The sequence below is a fragment of the Emydura macquarii genome, unplaced genomic scaffold, assembly GCF_026122565.2.
Source record: "Emydura macquarii macquarii isolate MOO-44397 ecotype Brisbane River unplaced genomic scaffold, CSIRO-AGI_Emac_v2 contig_3019, whole genome shotgun sequence".
NCBI classification, from domain to species: Eukaryota; Metazoa; Chordata; order Testudines; family Chelidae; genus Emydura; species Emydura macquarii.
The window spans coordinates 6,005,371-6,017,991 of record NW_027133156.1 but is presented as its reverse complement, the minus strand read 5'-3'; the positions used below and the strand labels follow the sequence as shown (position 1 = coordinate 6,017,991).

General features: G+C 43.5%; 1 protein-coding gene across 2 annotated transcripts in view; it reads right to left on the bottom strand.

Moving 5' to 3' along the window:
• Nucleotides 1-12,621, bottom strand: part of MDN1 (midasin AAA ATPase 1) — a 147,414-nt gene that overhangs the window by 27,002 nt on the left and 107,791 nt on the right. For both annotated transcript variants that reach the window (XM_067530039.1, XM_067530040.1), the window contains 9 exons: nt 12,477-12,601; nt 11,082-11,231; nt 10,713-10,822; nt 4,471-4,544; nt 4,048-4,243; nt 2,318-2,477; nt 2,016-2,162; nt 1,066-1,192; nt 28-133 (listed from right to left, as the gene is read on the bottom strand). In XM_067530039.1, coding sequence (XP_067386140.1) covers nt 28-133; nt 1,066-1,192; nt 2,016-2,162; nt 2,318-2,477; nt 4,048-4,243; nt 4,471-4,544; nt 10,713-10,822; nt 11,082-11,231; nt 12,477-12,601 — 1,195 coding nt within the window. The remainder of the gene's footprint in view (nt 1-27; nt 134-1,065; nt 1,193-2,015; nt 2,163-2,317; nt 2,478-4,047; nt 4,244-4,470; nt 4,545-10,712; nt 10,823-11,081; nt 11,232-12,476; nt 12,602-12,621) is intronic.

The window sequence follows — 12,621 nt, the reverse complement described above, 5'->3', positions numbered from 1 at the left end:
AGTTTTTGCCTGCAGTTATTCCTTTACCTTGGCAGGCGCTAATAATGCTGTCTGAAGTCTAGAGTGGCGTGCAAGAGATCGATAGAAGTACTTTTGGCATCCATCCCAGACAGAAGAGATCTCTGTCAGCAACCTGAAAGAATATGAACAAGTCTGACTTTAAAGATACACAACTTCAGGATCCTAGAAAGCTTAACAGCTGGCCTGGTATCACCAAGCTTAGAGAAGTATTTAGCAATCCGTGCATTTAGCCATCAAAGTTTTTGCAAGTTTATTAAATAAGTGAATGATCTCATAAGGATACAAAGTTTTTTAGTTCCTCTGTGTCTGTTTTAGGGGGAAAAAAATACTAAAAAAATTGAAGCAACTGAAAAATCTGAGTAGCGATTGTAATTGAGACGTGGAGTGATCCAACTCACTTCCACATCATCTTCCAAAATCACTCCATAATTTAAAGGAACATGAAGGTGGAATTTTTTTAAAATGACCAGTTTCCAAGTACAGAACTCTTTGTCCTTATTTTGTTGTTGGGAAAGTAGGATTTAAACAAACCCCTAAATTTGAAAGGGACAAACTCTCACGTTTCAGGGCATAAGATAACATCTGACAGAGGGGTATAAATCACTTCCCTATGGGCAGGTTAATCCATAACTGCCTGCTTTGGGAACCTTGCACCTTTTCCTCTGATACATTTGTTGGAGTCAGGAAACTGGACTAGATGAACCACTGGTTTGATCTGGAAAAGGAATTTCGATGGTCCTAGATTCTTAAACATTCTTTTTTAAAAAAAAAAACCCTAAAAATGCTTTTCTGCTTCCATTTCTATTGAAAAATATGTTCCCCTCAAGCATTTTTTTAGTTATAGTAAAATCTTAGGTGCTACTACAATAGGAACAACATTTTCAGTGGTTTTCCAACTGACCATATATTTAAAGTAAAAGTAATTCATAGATGTAAAACACCCCCAAAATAACCCAGAACAAGTCAATCCAGATGCACTTCATTTTATAAGTTATGTTGACAGATAACATTACAACCCAAAAGTATAAAATGTGAAGTACGTACATGGCATCCAATTCATGTGTGCAGTTGACTAGAGCTAATGCACTGCGTAAATCCAGTGGATGAAGGCAAAGCATATCCTGAGGGTCTTTTGAACGAGACCAAGCAAGTCCTTTTCGATACGACAAACCTAGAAAGACATTAAAAAAAACGAACCCATATATACCATGTCTTCATCCTCTGGTACTCTGACATACAGTATGAGACCTAGTCATACCAATTACACTAACACACACAAAAGGTTTCAGATATTTCCAAAGTATTTAAAGTTTACCCCACACACTCACATGTAAGATAAAAAAAGCCTACAGCATCAGGGCATTAAATTGGGGATCAGTTTCTACCAGACAGTCAGAGTGTCTATAAGATCACTTATTGTAAACACAAAAACAACAAGAGATCTGTGGCACTTTAAAGACTAACAAATTTAATATTTGCAGACATAAACTTTTGAGAGACTTCAGCTCTCTTCTTCAGATGCAGTAATACAGAAAATAGAAAAATTTACCTTCTCACCTCCTACTCAATGGTTGTCATTAGGTCTTAAGTACCGGACTCCACCTCCCCCATTGTTCTCAATGCACCTGGATATATATATAAGATGCCTCTGTGTTACCTATTTTCTGTATTACTGCATCTGAAGGCTGACTAGATATTCTGAATCAATGCTCTGAAATAAAAATAATTTTGCATATAATACAATGATATAAAAGGAGATGAATGGAAAGGTTGTTCTAATAATCCTGACTGACACCACAATATTGACCTACATGAAGCTTTGATATATCCAAAACAGTTCTATACAGGCTTACATGCTCATGAAAACATTATGCACTCTGATGCCTCAATATGGAGAAAGAAATTAGTATCACTTAATGTGTGTTTATTAACAACAGTATTTTATCCTACATCATCTGTATTTTTAACTCAAACACATTTAAACCAAATCTCACCTGTTTTAGTGAGGCTTTTAAAGAGATCTGATAAGGCCCTTTGTTTCTGCATAAGAATATGTTTGACCTCTGACTTCTGCTTTTCCTTATCTGCAGCCTGATTAACTGTTAAGTTCTGCAGTTCAAGTACAGACACCACGATATCATCTGTATGGAAGACAGCAGAAGGAGACAGATTTGGAATCTGAACATGCATAAACTAATTATGGAAGGGATCTATATGCACAGCTGATTAAGAAAATGTTCCTACATTTTTTTGGTCAGAAAGTCATGTGAATATCATTAGTGTTTCTGATACTCACCTATAAACTGGTCAAGGCTCTCCACCAGATCTAGAAATGAATTCTTCTTCATAAGAGTTGCACACAACATCTTCATTCGCTTTGTGAGCTTGGGCAAGCGACACTGAAGAGATTCTGTATCAAACAAAACTCCATCATGGCATTCTTGTGAGAGCACAGTCTGAGAAAATGGAAGAAAACAGCATCCATATCAACAGACAGCTCCATATGGATCATAGCAACTTGCTGTAAACCAATACTAAAGCGCCACATTCAGCTGAAACCCAAAACATTTGATACCCAGGCAGCATATAATTCAAAAGTCTTGTTGCCTTATCAAAATACTGAGTTCAACCCCACATTTTGTGCACACCAACACTTTGGATAAGTTGCAATATAAATGTCTCAGTTTCCCAATCAACAACACAGGGATAACAATACTTATTTACCCCTTCACTGAGGGACGGAGAGGTTCAATTGGTATCGGCAACGAGCTTTAACGATACTCAGATGAAAGCTAATAGTTAAGTATTATAATTATAAATCATTGAGAGTGTCAGGAGTTATCAGGGTGGGCTAAAAGTTATTCCTCAGGGCTTATTCGATTCTCAAGTTGTTTATCCCTTCCCTTGCTGTGGTTGTTTCATTTTCTCCAGAACAGAATTATCTGCATCATTAAACTAGTAAAACAAGCTAATAGTTGATAATAAGCAACTGTATGTTTCCATTGCAAGGAATACAGTTACACAAAAGTGACCACATTAGATTTGTAGATTTGTAAGATCCCCTCTTAGATTGCATTTTACTTCAATATGGCAAAGACAGAGGGGGGAAAAAAAATCAAACTCTTCCAGTATGAAAGAACTGAAATGAATCTAGGACAGCGGTTCTCAACCAGTGGTACGCATACCACCGGTGGTACTTCGAAGAAGGCTGGGTCGTACGCGAGCCGTACCGCGCCGCCAAATCCGCCGCCGAAAGTCCCCCCCTGCCGCCGCCGAAAGTCCCCCCCCTTTTTTTCCCCCGAGTGGTACTCGGGTCAGGTACAGTCAGGTGGTTGACCTGACTGGACCTGACCCGAGTACCACTCGGGGGAAAAAAAGGTTGAGAACCGCTGATCTAGGAAACTAAACTGCCAAATGGGATTATCTGACCAATCTCATCCAAGCTAAGATTCTCAGGAGTTCCAGTAAAATGTGGGGACCTTATTAACACTTAAAAAACTAATACTGCAATGGGAACATGAATCTGTTTAAGGATGTTTATAGATAACTTCCCCTCTGAGCTGGACTACATGCTTATAGAATTTAGAGCTGAAACTATGGGGGCTAAGAGTTATCAATTTACTTGAATCATAAATCCGCTCCCTCTACTAACTCCATAGCACTTTCAGACAGAAAGGCAAAATAAGCCTTCTTCCCTGTCATTGTTATTGTATTGACTAACTGGGTAAAAGTCCACCACAACCAATACCTAAGTACCTGGAGACAATGTCCACATCCACTAACAGATCTCCACTGGAATCCAGATTACTCTGCATGGCAAAGGTTGCTGTGCAGCACTGAGGCCAAGCACACATCACAAAGCAAAATTGGAAAGACAATGGACATACCCTAAAAAAATTCTGATAACACTCAAAGAAGAGGTTTTTGGCACTGACTTGTGCAGAAAGCCATATAAAAACAAAATCAACATTCAGATGCAAATGCAGAACATAGCCTGCTTATAATTAGAATAAGAAGTGCAGATACCTGGGCAACATCTGTTCTAGCGGACAAAGTTTTTCTTAATATGCTGGTTAGCCTTTGAACTTTAGTCTCTTTGTTCTCGGACTTTTCCTGCCCCTGCAAGCAGTCTAGCGCCTCTTCTTTATCACTCTCCACCAGGGCAGGTCGACAGGGCTCCTTCAGAATTACTTCAAACTTCTTCATAAATTTAAAGAGTGTCCTAACCACCACAGAAAGACAAAAGATTATCAAATGTTCTACTCTTGAAGTTTTCTTATCTTCTGAGAGCAGATATAGTTCCATGGTACAAATGAAACTCTGGTGACATAACAAGCTCAGCACTTCACAGACTCCAACTAGTTGGAAGTCAGAAATACAGTATGTCCATATACAGTCTATCACACTGGATCCCCAAATGGCCCCCATCTTCCAAACTTTCCATGTTACCTGTGTGTCTTCTCTACAGACTGTTTTATAGCCCAGAAGCTGACATCATTCCACTTAGAAATTTTCACAAATTCCTAAAAAAGAAGAGAAACTGTTAATGAAATAGTCCTTAAAAACTCATTACAGTATTTGCTTTTAAAGGCAATCACAAAAAAAGAAGTTACTCACCTCATGCTGTAACGATGGTTGATGGGTGCTCCACTGTGGCGTGTCTGCATCCCTGAGCTGCTGATTGGAGAACTTCAGTAGTAGCGTCTGTTGGGCCTGCACACGCACTCTCTCTCCTCATGCTGCACAACAAGGCTAGCCAGCATGCTCGGGCTAATTGTCCTAAGTTCCTTCTCTACCACAGAGTCACAAACGAAAACTCTGAAGTACAGGAGAGGAGGGCAGGATGTGAAGCACTCATAGGGATATACATCTCGAAGAACCATCATTACTGCACAAGGTGAATAACTTCATCTTCTTCAAGTCATGTCCCCAGGGGCGCTCCACGGTAGGTAACTCCCGGAGCAGTACCCCTTCTGGAGGGCTGGGACTTCGAAGTTGCGTCAGTCACAGATGACACTACTGTGGAGCTGAAGATGACATCATAGGCAGAGTCCCCAGTGAGCGCATAATGTTCTGTGAGAGTGGACTGATTCCCATGTTGCCATTCTGCAGATCTCTGAGATTGGGACATCTTTAAGAAGGTGACAGATGGGGAGATCAATCTTGTGGAGTGTGTATGGATCCAGTATGGAGGGGTCATGTTATGAAATTGGTAGCATTGTCTGATGCAATTTGAGACCCACTTAGATAGTCTCTGAACTGATATTGATATTGCGGAGCCCTTAGATCTTTCAATCATAGAAAAAAACAGCCTTAGGGACTTCCTAAAGGCTTCTGTCCTATCGAGGTAGAATGCTAGTGCTCTTCTAACATCTAAGGTATACAATGTAGCCTCCCTATTGTCTTGGGGAGGCTTGGGGTAGAAGATTAGAAGGTGGATTGACTGATTCATGTGAAAGGGGGAAGTTACTTTATAGATGAACTTTGGATGCAGCCTGAGTGTAATGTTATCTGGGAAAAACATTGTGTGGGGGGGATGTGACATCAGAGCTGTTATCTCCCCTATTCTTCTAGCCGAGGTAACTGCTATCAGACAAGCCATTTACATCAATAGGTATGTTAGCAAATAGGGTCGAAGGGGGGCCTTGTCAGCTCTTTCAGTACCAGGTTTAAGTCCCATGAGGGAGTAGGAAGTCGAGGTTGAGGGAAGAGGTTTGTTATATTCTTACTAAATCTTTTGGTGGTTGGGTGCAATAGTACCAAGTACCCTCTATGGGTTGGAGAGATGCTGTAATGGTTGCTAGGTGGACTCAGAGAGCTCAGAGATAACCCCAATTTTTTAAGGGCCAGGGCATATTCCAAAACATGTGGAAGAGTTGCTGACACTGTAGAGATTTGTTGGGACGTGAACCAAATTTGAAATCTGGACCAATTTCTGCAGGTAAGTGCGTTGTGTGGAGGACTTTCTACTGTGTAATAGAACCTCTTTACTCTGAGCATGAGTTTTCTAGGTGCTGGAACCATGCAGAAGCCATGCTTTGAGGCGGAGAATCCCCAAGTTGGGATGTAGAGTACGCCCTTTGTCCTATGAGAGAAAGGGCTGAGTCGTCAGAAGGGAGATCAGTGGGAATATCGTGAGCTGCATGAGGTAAGGTGAAAGGTCTGTCTTGGCCAACCAGGGGCAATCAGGATTATGTAAGTTTAGCAGGACTTTCAGCAGAAGCGGAAATGGAAGGAAGGTGTAAAGAAGGTCCTTGTCTTAGGGGAGGAGGACAGCATCTCCCAGAGAGTGCTGCCCATTCCTGTCTTGGAGCAGTAACATGGACACTTCTTGTTCAAGTAAGTGGAAAACAGGCCTATGGATGGTGTTTCCCACTGTGTAAACCAGTCATGGAGTACTGAGTGCATTCTCCCACTCATGGTCGTGAATTTGCAAATGAGACTGTCCGTTATCAAGTTCTGAGTGCCTGGGAGGTAAGCCACAGACAAGGTGACATGAGAGATGCACCAGTTCCATAGTCTCATTGCTTCTATGCACAGGTAGGGTGACCTGGCCCTTCCCTGGCAGTTGATGTAATACGTGAAGATTATGTTGTCAGTTAGGAGCTTCACATGTGATCCAGCTATCAGCGGGAGGAAATGAGTGCAGGCATTCCTTACCACTCTCAATTTGAGGACATTGATGTGTAGGGATATCTCCACAGGTGACCATTTGTCTTGAGTTGTGAGGCTGTTTAAATACATGCCCCAGCCTATGAGCAGTGCGTCGGTGGTAAGGAGCGACAACAGTGACACCTGCAAAAAGATGATCCCTCTGCATGCATTGGCTGGGTTCTTCCACCAGTCCAGGGAATTTCTGATCCTGGTAGATAGTGACAGGGGTTTTGTCCAGCCTGTCCCTGTTTGGTCTGTAAACCTAACCGAACCATAGTTGGAGACATTGCATGTGGAGCCTGGCATGTGGTATCACCACTATGTTCACTGCCATATGCTCCAGGAGTTGGAGGCAGAGTCTGGCTGGTATTTGAGGACTGCACTCAGCTGCATTTATGAGTGAGACCAGGGATAGGAACCTGTCCTGAGGTAGGAAAGCTTTGGCATGTAGCGTGTCTAGATTGGCCCCTAGGAATTCCAGGCATTGCCCAGGTGAGAAGATCGACTTCTTCTTGTTGATCTGGAGGCCCAGTTCTGTGAACAAGTGTATTGTGATGTCGGTGGCTCAACAGGGCTCCTGGAGCAACCAGGCTCTGAGGTAATGATCATCCAAGTAAGGGTAGAGTGTTATCCCTTGAGTGTAGATGAGTGGCTATCAATGAAAGAACTTTGGAAAATACCCTCAGTGCCGATAAAAGTCTGAAGGGGAGGACTCTATGTTGGTAATGGTCATGTCCCAGAGTAAATCAAGAAATGGTCTGTGAGCCGGTAGTATAGAAATACGAAAGCAGGCATCCTGTAGGTCGAGGGCCGAAAACCAGTCCCCCTGGTCCAATAATGGAATGATCACTGATAAGGTGACCATCTTGAACTTCTGAGCTTTGACAAACTTTTTGAGAGCTCTGAGATCCAGAACGGATCTCCAACCTCCTTTCCTTTTGTGTATTAGGAAGTAACAAGAGTAGAATCCTTTGCCTCGTAGATGTTGAGGTACTGGTTCTCTAGCTCCTATTTCCTGATGTAGTAAAATCTCATGAAAAGGGTTCCTGAACAGGGACGGGGGAAGGGTGTTGTGGAGGGGGTAGGGAGGTGAAATGGATGGCGTATCTGGATTGGATGACCTTTAGGACCCATCTGTCCATTATGCGCTCCCAGGCACTGCGGAACGCTGCCAAACTGCAGCCAAATGGGTGCATGGTCACAGGTAGCAATGGGAGTGATTTTGCGGTGCCCCAACCCGCCCACCAAAAGTGCTTGGGGCAGAGGGTTGGGATGAAGATTGAGAACCAGGTTTATGTTTTGTGAATTTTCCCTTTTTCTTTTCGAGCTCATAGTGACACTGTGATGGGAATTCAGATGAATAAGGACGGGGCTGGGATTGGGAGCTAAAACATCTCTTTTGCCCCAGTGTGTAGATTCCCAGTGACCTGAAGATGGCCCTGAAATACTTCAAGGACTGGAGAGAGGTGTTGGTCTTCTCATCAAAAAGCTTCACATCCTCAAATGGGTAGTCTGCACCTCCTACAGGAATCCTGATAGGTGGAGCCATGATGCCCATCTCATCACCACAGCTATGGAGATGGATCTGGCAGCTGTGTCAGTGGCACCAAGGGCCAACTGCAACTATGCTTTTGCCACCAGTTGCCCCTCCTGGATGATGAACTCTCTGGCACTTATCAATGAAGTCCTGTAATTTATTGTGATTTGTGTAATCTTATTTTGCTCCGTGAGCCTGGAAATTGGCAATACGAAATTGTAAGGTTTCCAAGGAATATGTCTTCCTACTAAAGAGATTGAGGCGCTTCCAGTCTCTGTTGTAGGGCATTGCCCTGGAATAATGTTGTCAACCACAAAAGTTTACTGCATCCCCATAATGGAACTGGGTGGCAAATGGGAAAAAAGGAATTCTGATTCCTTTGTGGGGACATAATATTTCTTGTCGGCCTGCTTGCATGTCAGAGCTACTGAGGGTTTGCCATACCGTCTTAGCCGGGTCTTAGATAGCCTCATTGATAGGGAGGACAATTTTCAAGGTGAACGAAGAGTGAAGGATATCAATGAACTGATGGTGCATGTCTATGACCTCCTCCAATGGTATGTGGAGAATGCCCACTACTTGTTTCACCAACTCCTTAAACGGGTGGAAGTCATCTGCCATGGAAGGTGGTGAAGGCATGACCGCTTCATCTGGGGAAGAGGCGGATATGGTTCTGGTTGTTATCTCCTCCTCCTGTGCCCCTTCTTCTTCCTTCGTTTCTCAAGGTTCTGAGGCCCTCGATGCTGTGGCCAAGGGAGCGTGCCTGGAGGGTTGTTGGTCAATGCTTGAAGCCCATGAAGGATGCTGCCGGTGCGCTGCCCAGGGGTCCCATTATGGCCATTGTGATGGCATACGGCCTGGTGGAGGTGCCCATGGGTGGCTGTACCAAGATGGTGGTGATGCCACCTGCTGGTACACCCCCAGATCCTGTTGGTAGTGGGGCTTGGGAAGAGGAGCTTGTGAAATCCCCCCCTTGGCTCACTATCCGGCTCCTCACTTGATAGTGAAAGGGCCTGACATAATTGCGGGGAGATACCCTGTGCCCAGCAATGGCTCGGTGCCATGATATCAGTACCGAGGAGTGGAGAGTTGGTGCCTCCATCATGCCTAGCTCACTGGCCTGATGGAATTTCACTGGTACCAACTGTCCCAGTAGCAGTGCTAGTGGAGATGGAGACTTCATCTGTACCAGTCTCTTCAGTGCTGGGCATGTTATTATCGCTGATGGTACTGATGTTGACTTGCGTAACGGGAGTGTACTGCATCTGCCCTTGTGTCTTGGTACTGAAGATTCAGTGCCTGTGCCCAAAGGGTCCATGGGCCTATCAACGGTACTAGATATAGATAATCACCGTGAGGCGGGGGGTGCCAGATTGTGGTCTTAGTGCCAACGGTGCCAAGGATACTGAATGAGATGGTGATCACTTTCGGCTATCCCTGGGCTTGCTGAGGGGCCTGTTTGCTCTCTTTTTTGACCTGTGAGAGGAGTCCCCAGCCCCTTTCTACAATCCACTATTCTTTGAAGTCGAAGGTTGAGAGGAATACTCACACCAGCTGGAGGGCTGTGGTCAGAGCGCCACCTCCATAAAGATGATATTTTGGCAAAGCTCTCTGTCCTTGCGGGATCTCAGACAGAGCTGCTGGCAGAGGGAACACTTCTGGGTGTGGCCCTCGCCGAGGCAGCAGATGCAGAGGGAGTGCTTGTCTGCAACCAGGATCACCTCACCACAAGTGCAGCACTTCTTGAAGCCTGGAGAGCCTGGCATACCCTTGTCCAGCAGCCATACCACCGGGAGTTGACAGAAGAACAGTTCTTTCTTTGCCTTCTTTTTTCTTTATTTTTAGGCATGGTCAAATAAACAGATGAGGAAAAGAAACAAAAGAAGCTTCAAAGGAAGCTAATATATGCAAATCTAAGAGAGTTAACGATCCGTGAACAGATAACTAAGGCTCTATCTCTAGCCAGGGGCGGCTGAGAGGGAACTGAGGACAATTAGCCCGAGTGCATTGGCTAGCACGAGGAGAGAGAGTGTATGTGCAGGCCCAACGGACACTGCCACTGAAGTTCTCTGATCAGCAAGGCAGGGACACAGACACATCTACAGTGGATGTCCCATAGGGACACTACTCGAAGAAGAATGATGAGTTAAGATGAGCTGACAGCCCTAAATAGCAAGGCATTCAGCAGCTGTGCTACGTATTCACCTTTTGCTAATGTACAAATCTGAGCTGGAAGTGTTGCATAGACAATGTGGTTAGCTCCAAAGGGGCCTCACTCTGCACTAAACTCCCTGGTTAAGTGGAACTGACTAGCTCCAGACAAACGCGGCAACCAACACTCCCACTCAGCTAATTTTCACACAAGGTGGAGTGTGAGGGAGGTTTCAATAGGAATTTCAGTAATCAGCAGAACTATTCAGTACAGTTCAAACAATGGCAACCGCTCCACTATCCCTTTGATCAATTCAGCATGTTGTCTGACAAAAGCTTCTATTCTTACCTTAAGTTCTTTTTCTATAGGCTGACGAAGTTCAGTAATCTTGGCCTGGACACAATCTGAAAACTGCTTGTAATAATTGTAAAGGTTCCACAGAATGCTGCACAGCATGTCTGGAAGAGAACAGAGATATAACAGCAAGCTTTTTTCAAAGATAACATTTTCTTCAATATCAATAACAGTTGGGCTCATGAAACCCAGCAATACTGATAGAAACACTATGAAAAGCAGGGCAGCAGCCAGGAGAGTAAGTGAGCTGTATGTTGTATCTGTGGACTCTTGTAATCAGTTTCCAATGTTTGGAAGCATGGATAGTTTATTGCTCTACAGGACAAGTTATGGCCTCATTTATACATGATAAGAAGTACTTACCCTTTCCTTCCACCTGAGGCATTAGCAGGACATGACAGTGGAAAACCAACAGTGCTTCAAGTCGTGTATGAAATTCCCCCAAGGTGGATCCTTCAATAAAAGCTTGCAGTGTGTGGACCAGCACTGTTAAATTCAACTGCTCATTGGTTTCTGTGATTTCATCAGGGTTGGATTTTAAGGAAGAAAAAAAGAAAATTCCAACTGAACATTTTCATTTGGCTGCTATAATCTGTATTGTGAAAAGAGCCCAAATCAGGATCTGGGCTCCATCAGAGTAGTTTCTGTACGAACCCAGGGCAAGAGGGAGTCCCTGTCCTGAAAAAACTTGCATTCTAATTTGAAACAAACCACAAAAAGTTCAGCAAACAATAGAAGGGAAGAGAGGACAAAATATAGTGGTAATAAGATCATATAATTGCAGCGGCCAGCTACATGCACAACTTGATGGCTCCAAATCATTTTTAAAAATCTTTTTTAATCTCTCTGTATAGAAGAATTAGCAACCATCCCAGACTACCTCACAACATAGCCATCAGTTGTTCAGTTCCTTGTTGGCATCATAACACAGTGGGTCTCAGAGAAATTTGAAAGAGCTAAGGATAGTGGCTTAATGGAACCAGGAGAGAATCAGGAGAGTACATGGGATGGTGGTGGGCAGAAGCAAAACCACTTTTCCAATTTAAAAAAAATCAAGGCCTTGTTTGGAACAGCCCTAGAATCAATATATCTGAGGCTTGAAAGGTGAATCTAGCATGAAAATATCACTTACTAAGGAAGTGCAGAGGAAGTTACTTTTGATTTTGCAACTTTATGAGCTTTAGAGAATTGCATGCTGAGCATGTGCAGATGTTTTTCACTAAGCCTGAAAAGCGGACATCTGAGGACAGTTTGCTGTGCATGCTATGTGATGAAATAACTGTGAAATGTGCAGAACCAGAAGGGCTCCTGGACACTTTGGATGGTGTGCAGAAGAGAGCTCAGGTTATGAGCTCTGTAGTTTGAGAAAGACAATATGCCTTCTATGGCTGCAGAGAAAGGCTCCCTCCCACAGACCCCGAACTTAAAAATACCACTTAGCATGACACGATTGCTGAAGTTCTACTTATAACTGGTCATTTATCACAGGCATTTTAGGAGAACTGGGAAGGTGCCTGTACTATAGAGAGTAGTACACATTCCTATGATACATACTTAAGTGGCAGAAAAAATATGCTATACACATTATATTTGAGTAATAGTGTATGAGCATGTAAATTATTATAGCAGATTCACCCAAGTGAGCAGGAATTAAGGTTGTGTGCTCCCCTTGAAACTGGTGTTTTCTCTCTGAATGCTTAATTGTGCATCCTTAATTGATGGAGCTGTATTATTCATTTATAGCACGACAAAAGTTACCTTCTGTGCTCCCCTCAGTTTGCTCTTGCATGTACTTCTCAATCATCTGATAGATTGAGAACCAGTGCTTTGTGGATTTTTCTATGTGCCGCTTCATAGTATTGTCCAGACTAACTGACCAGCAGCTAGAAACACAGATGGGGGA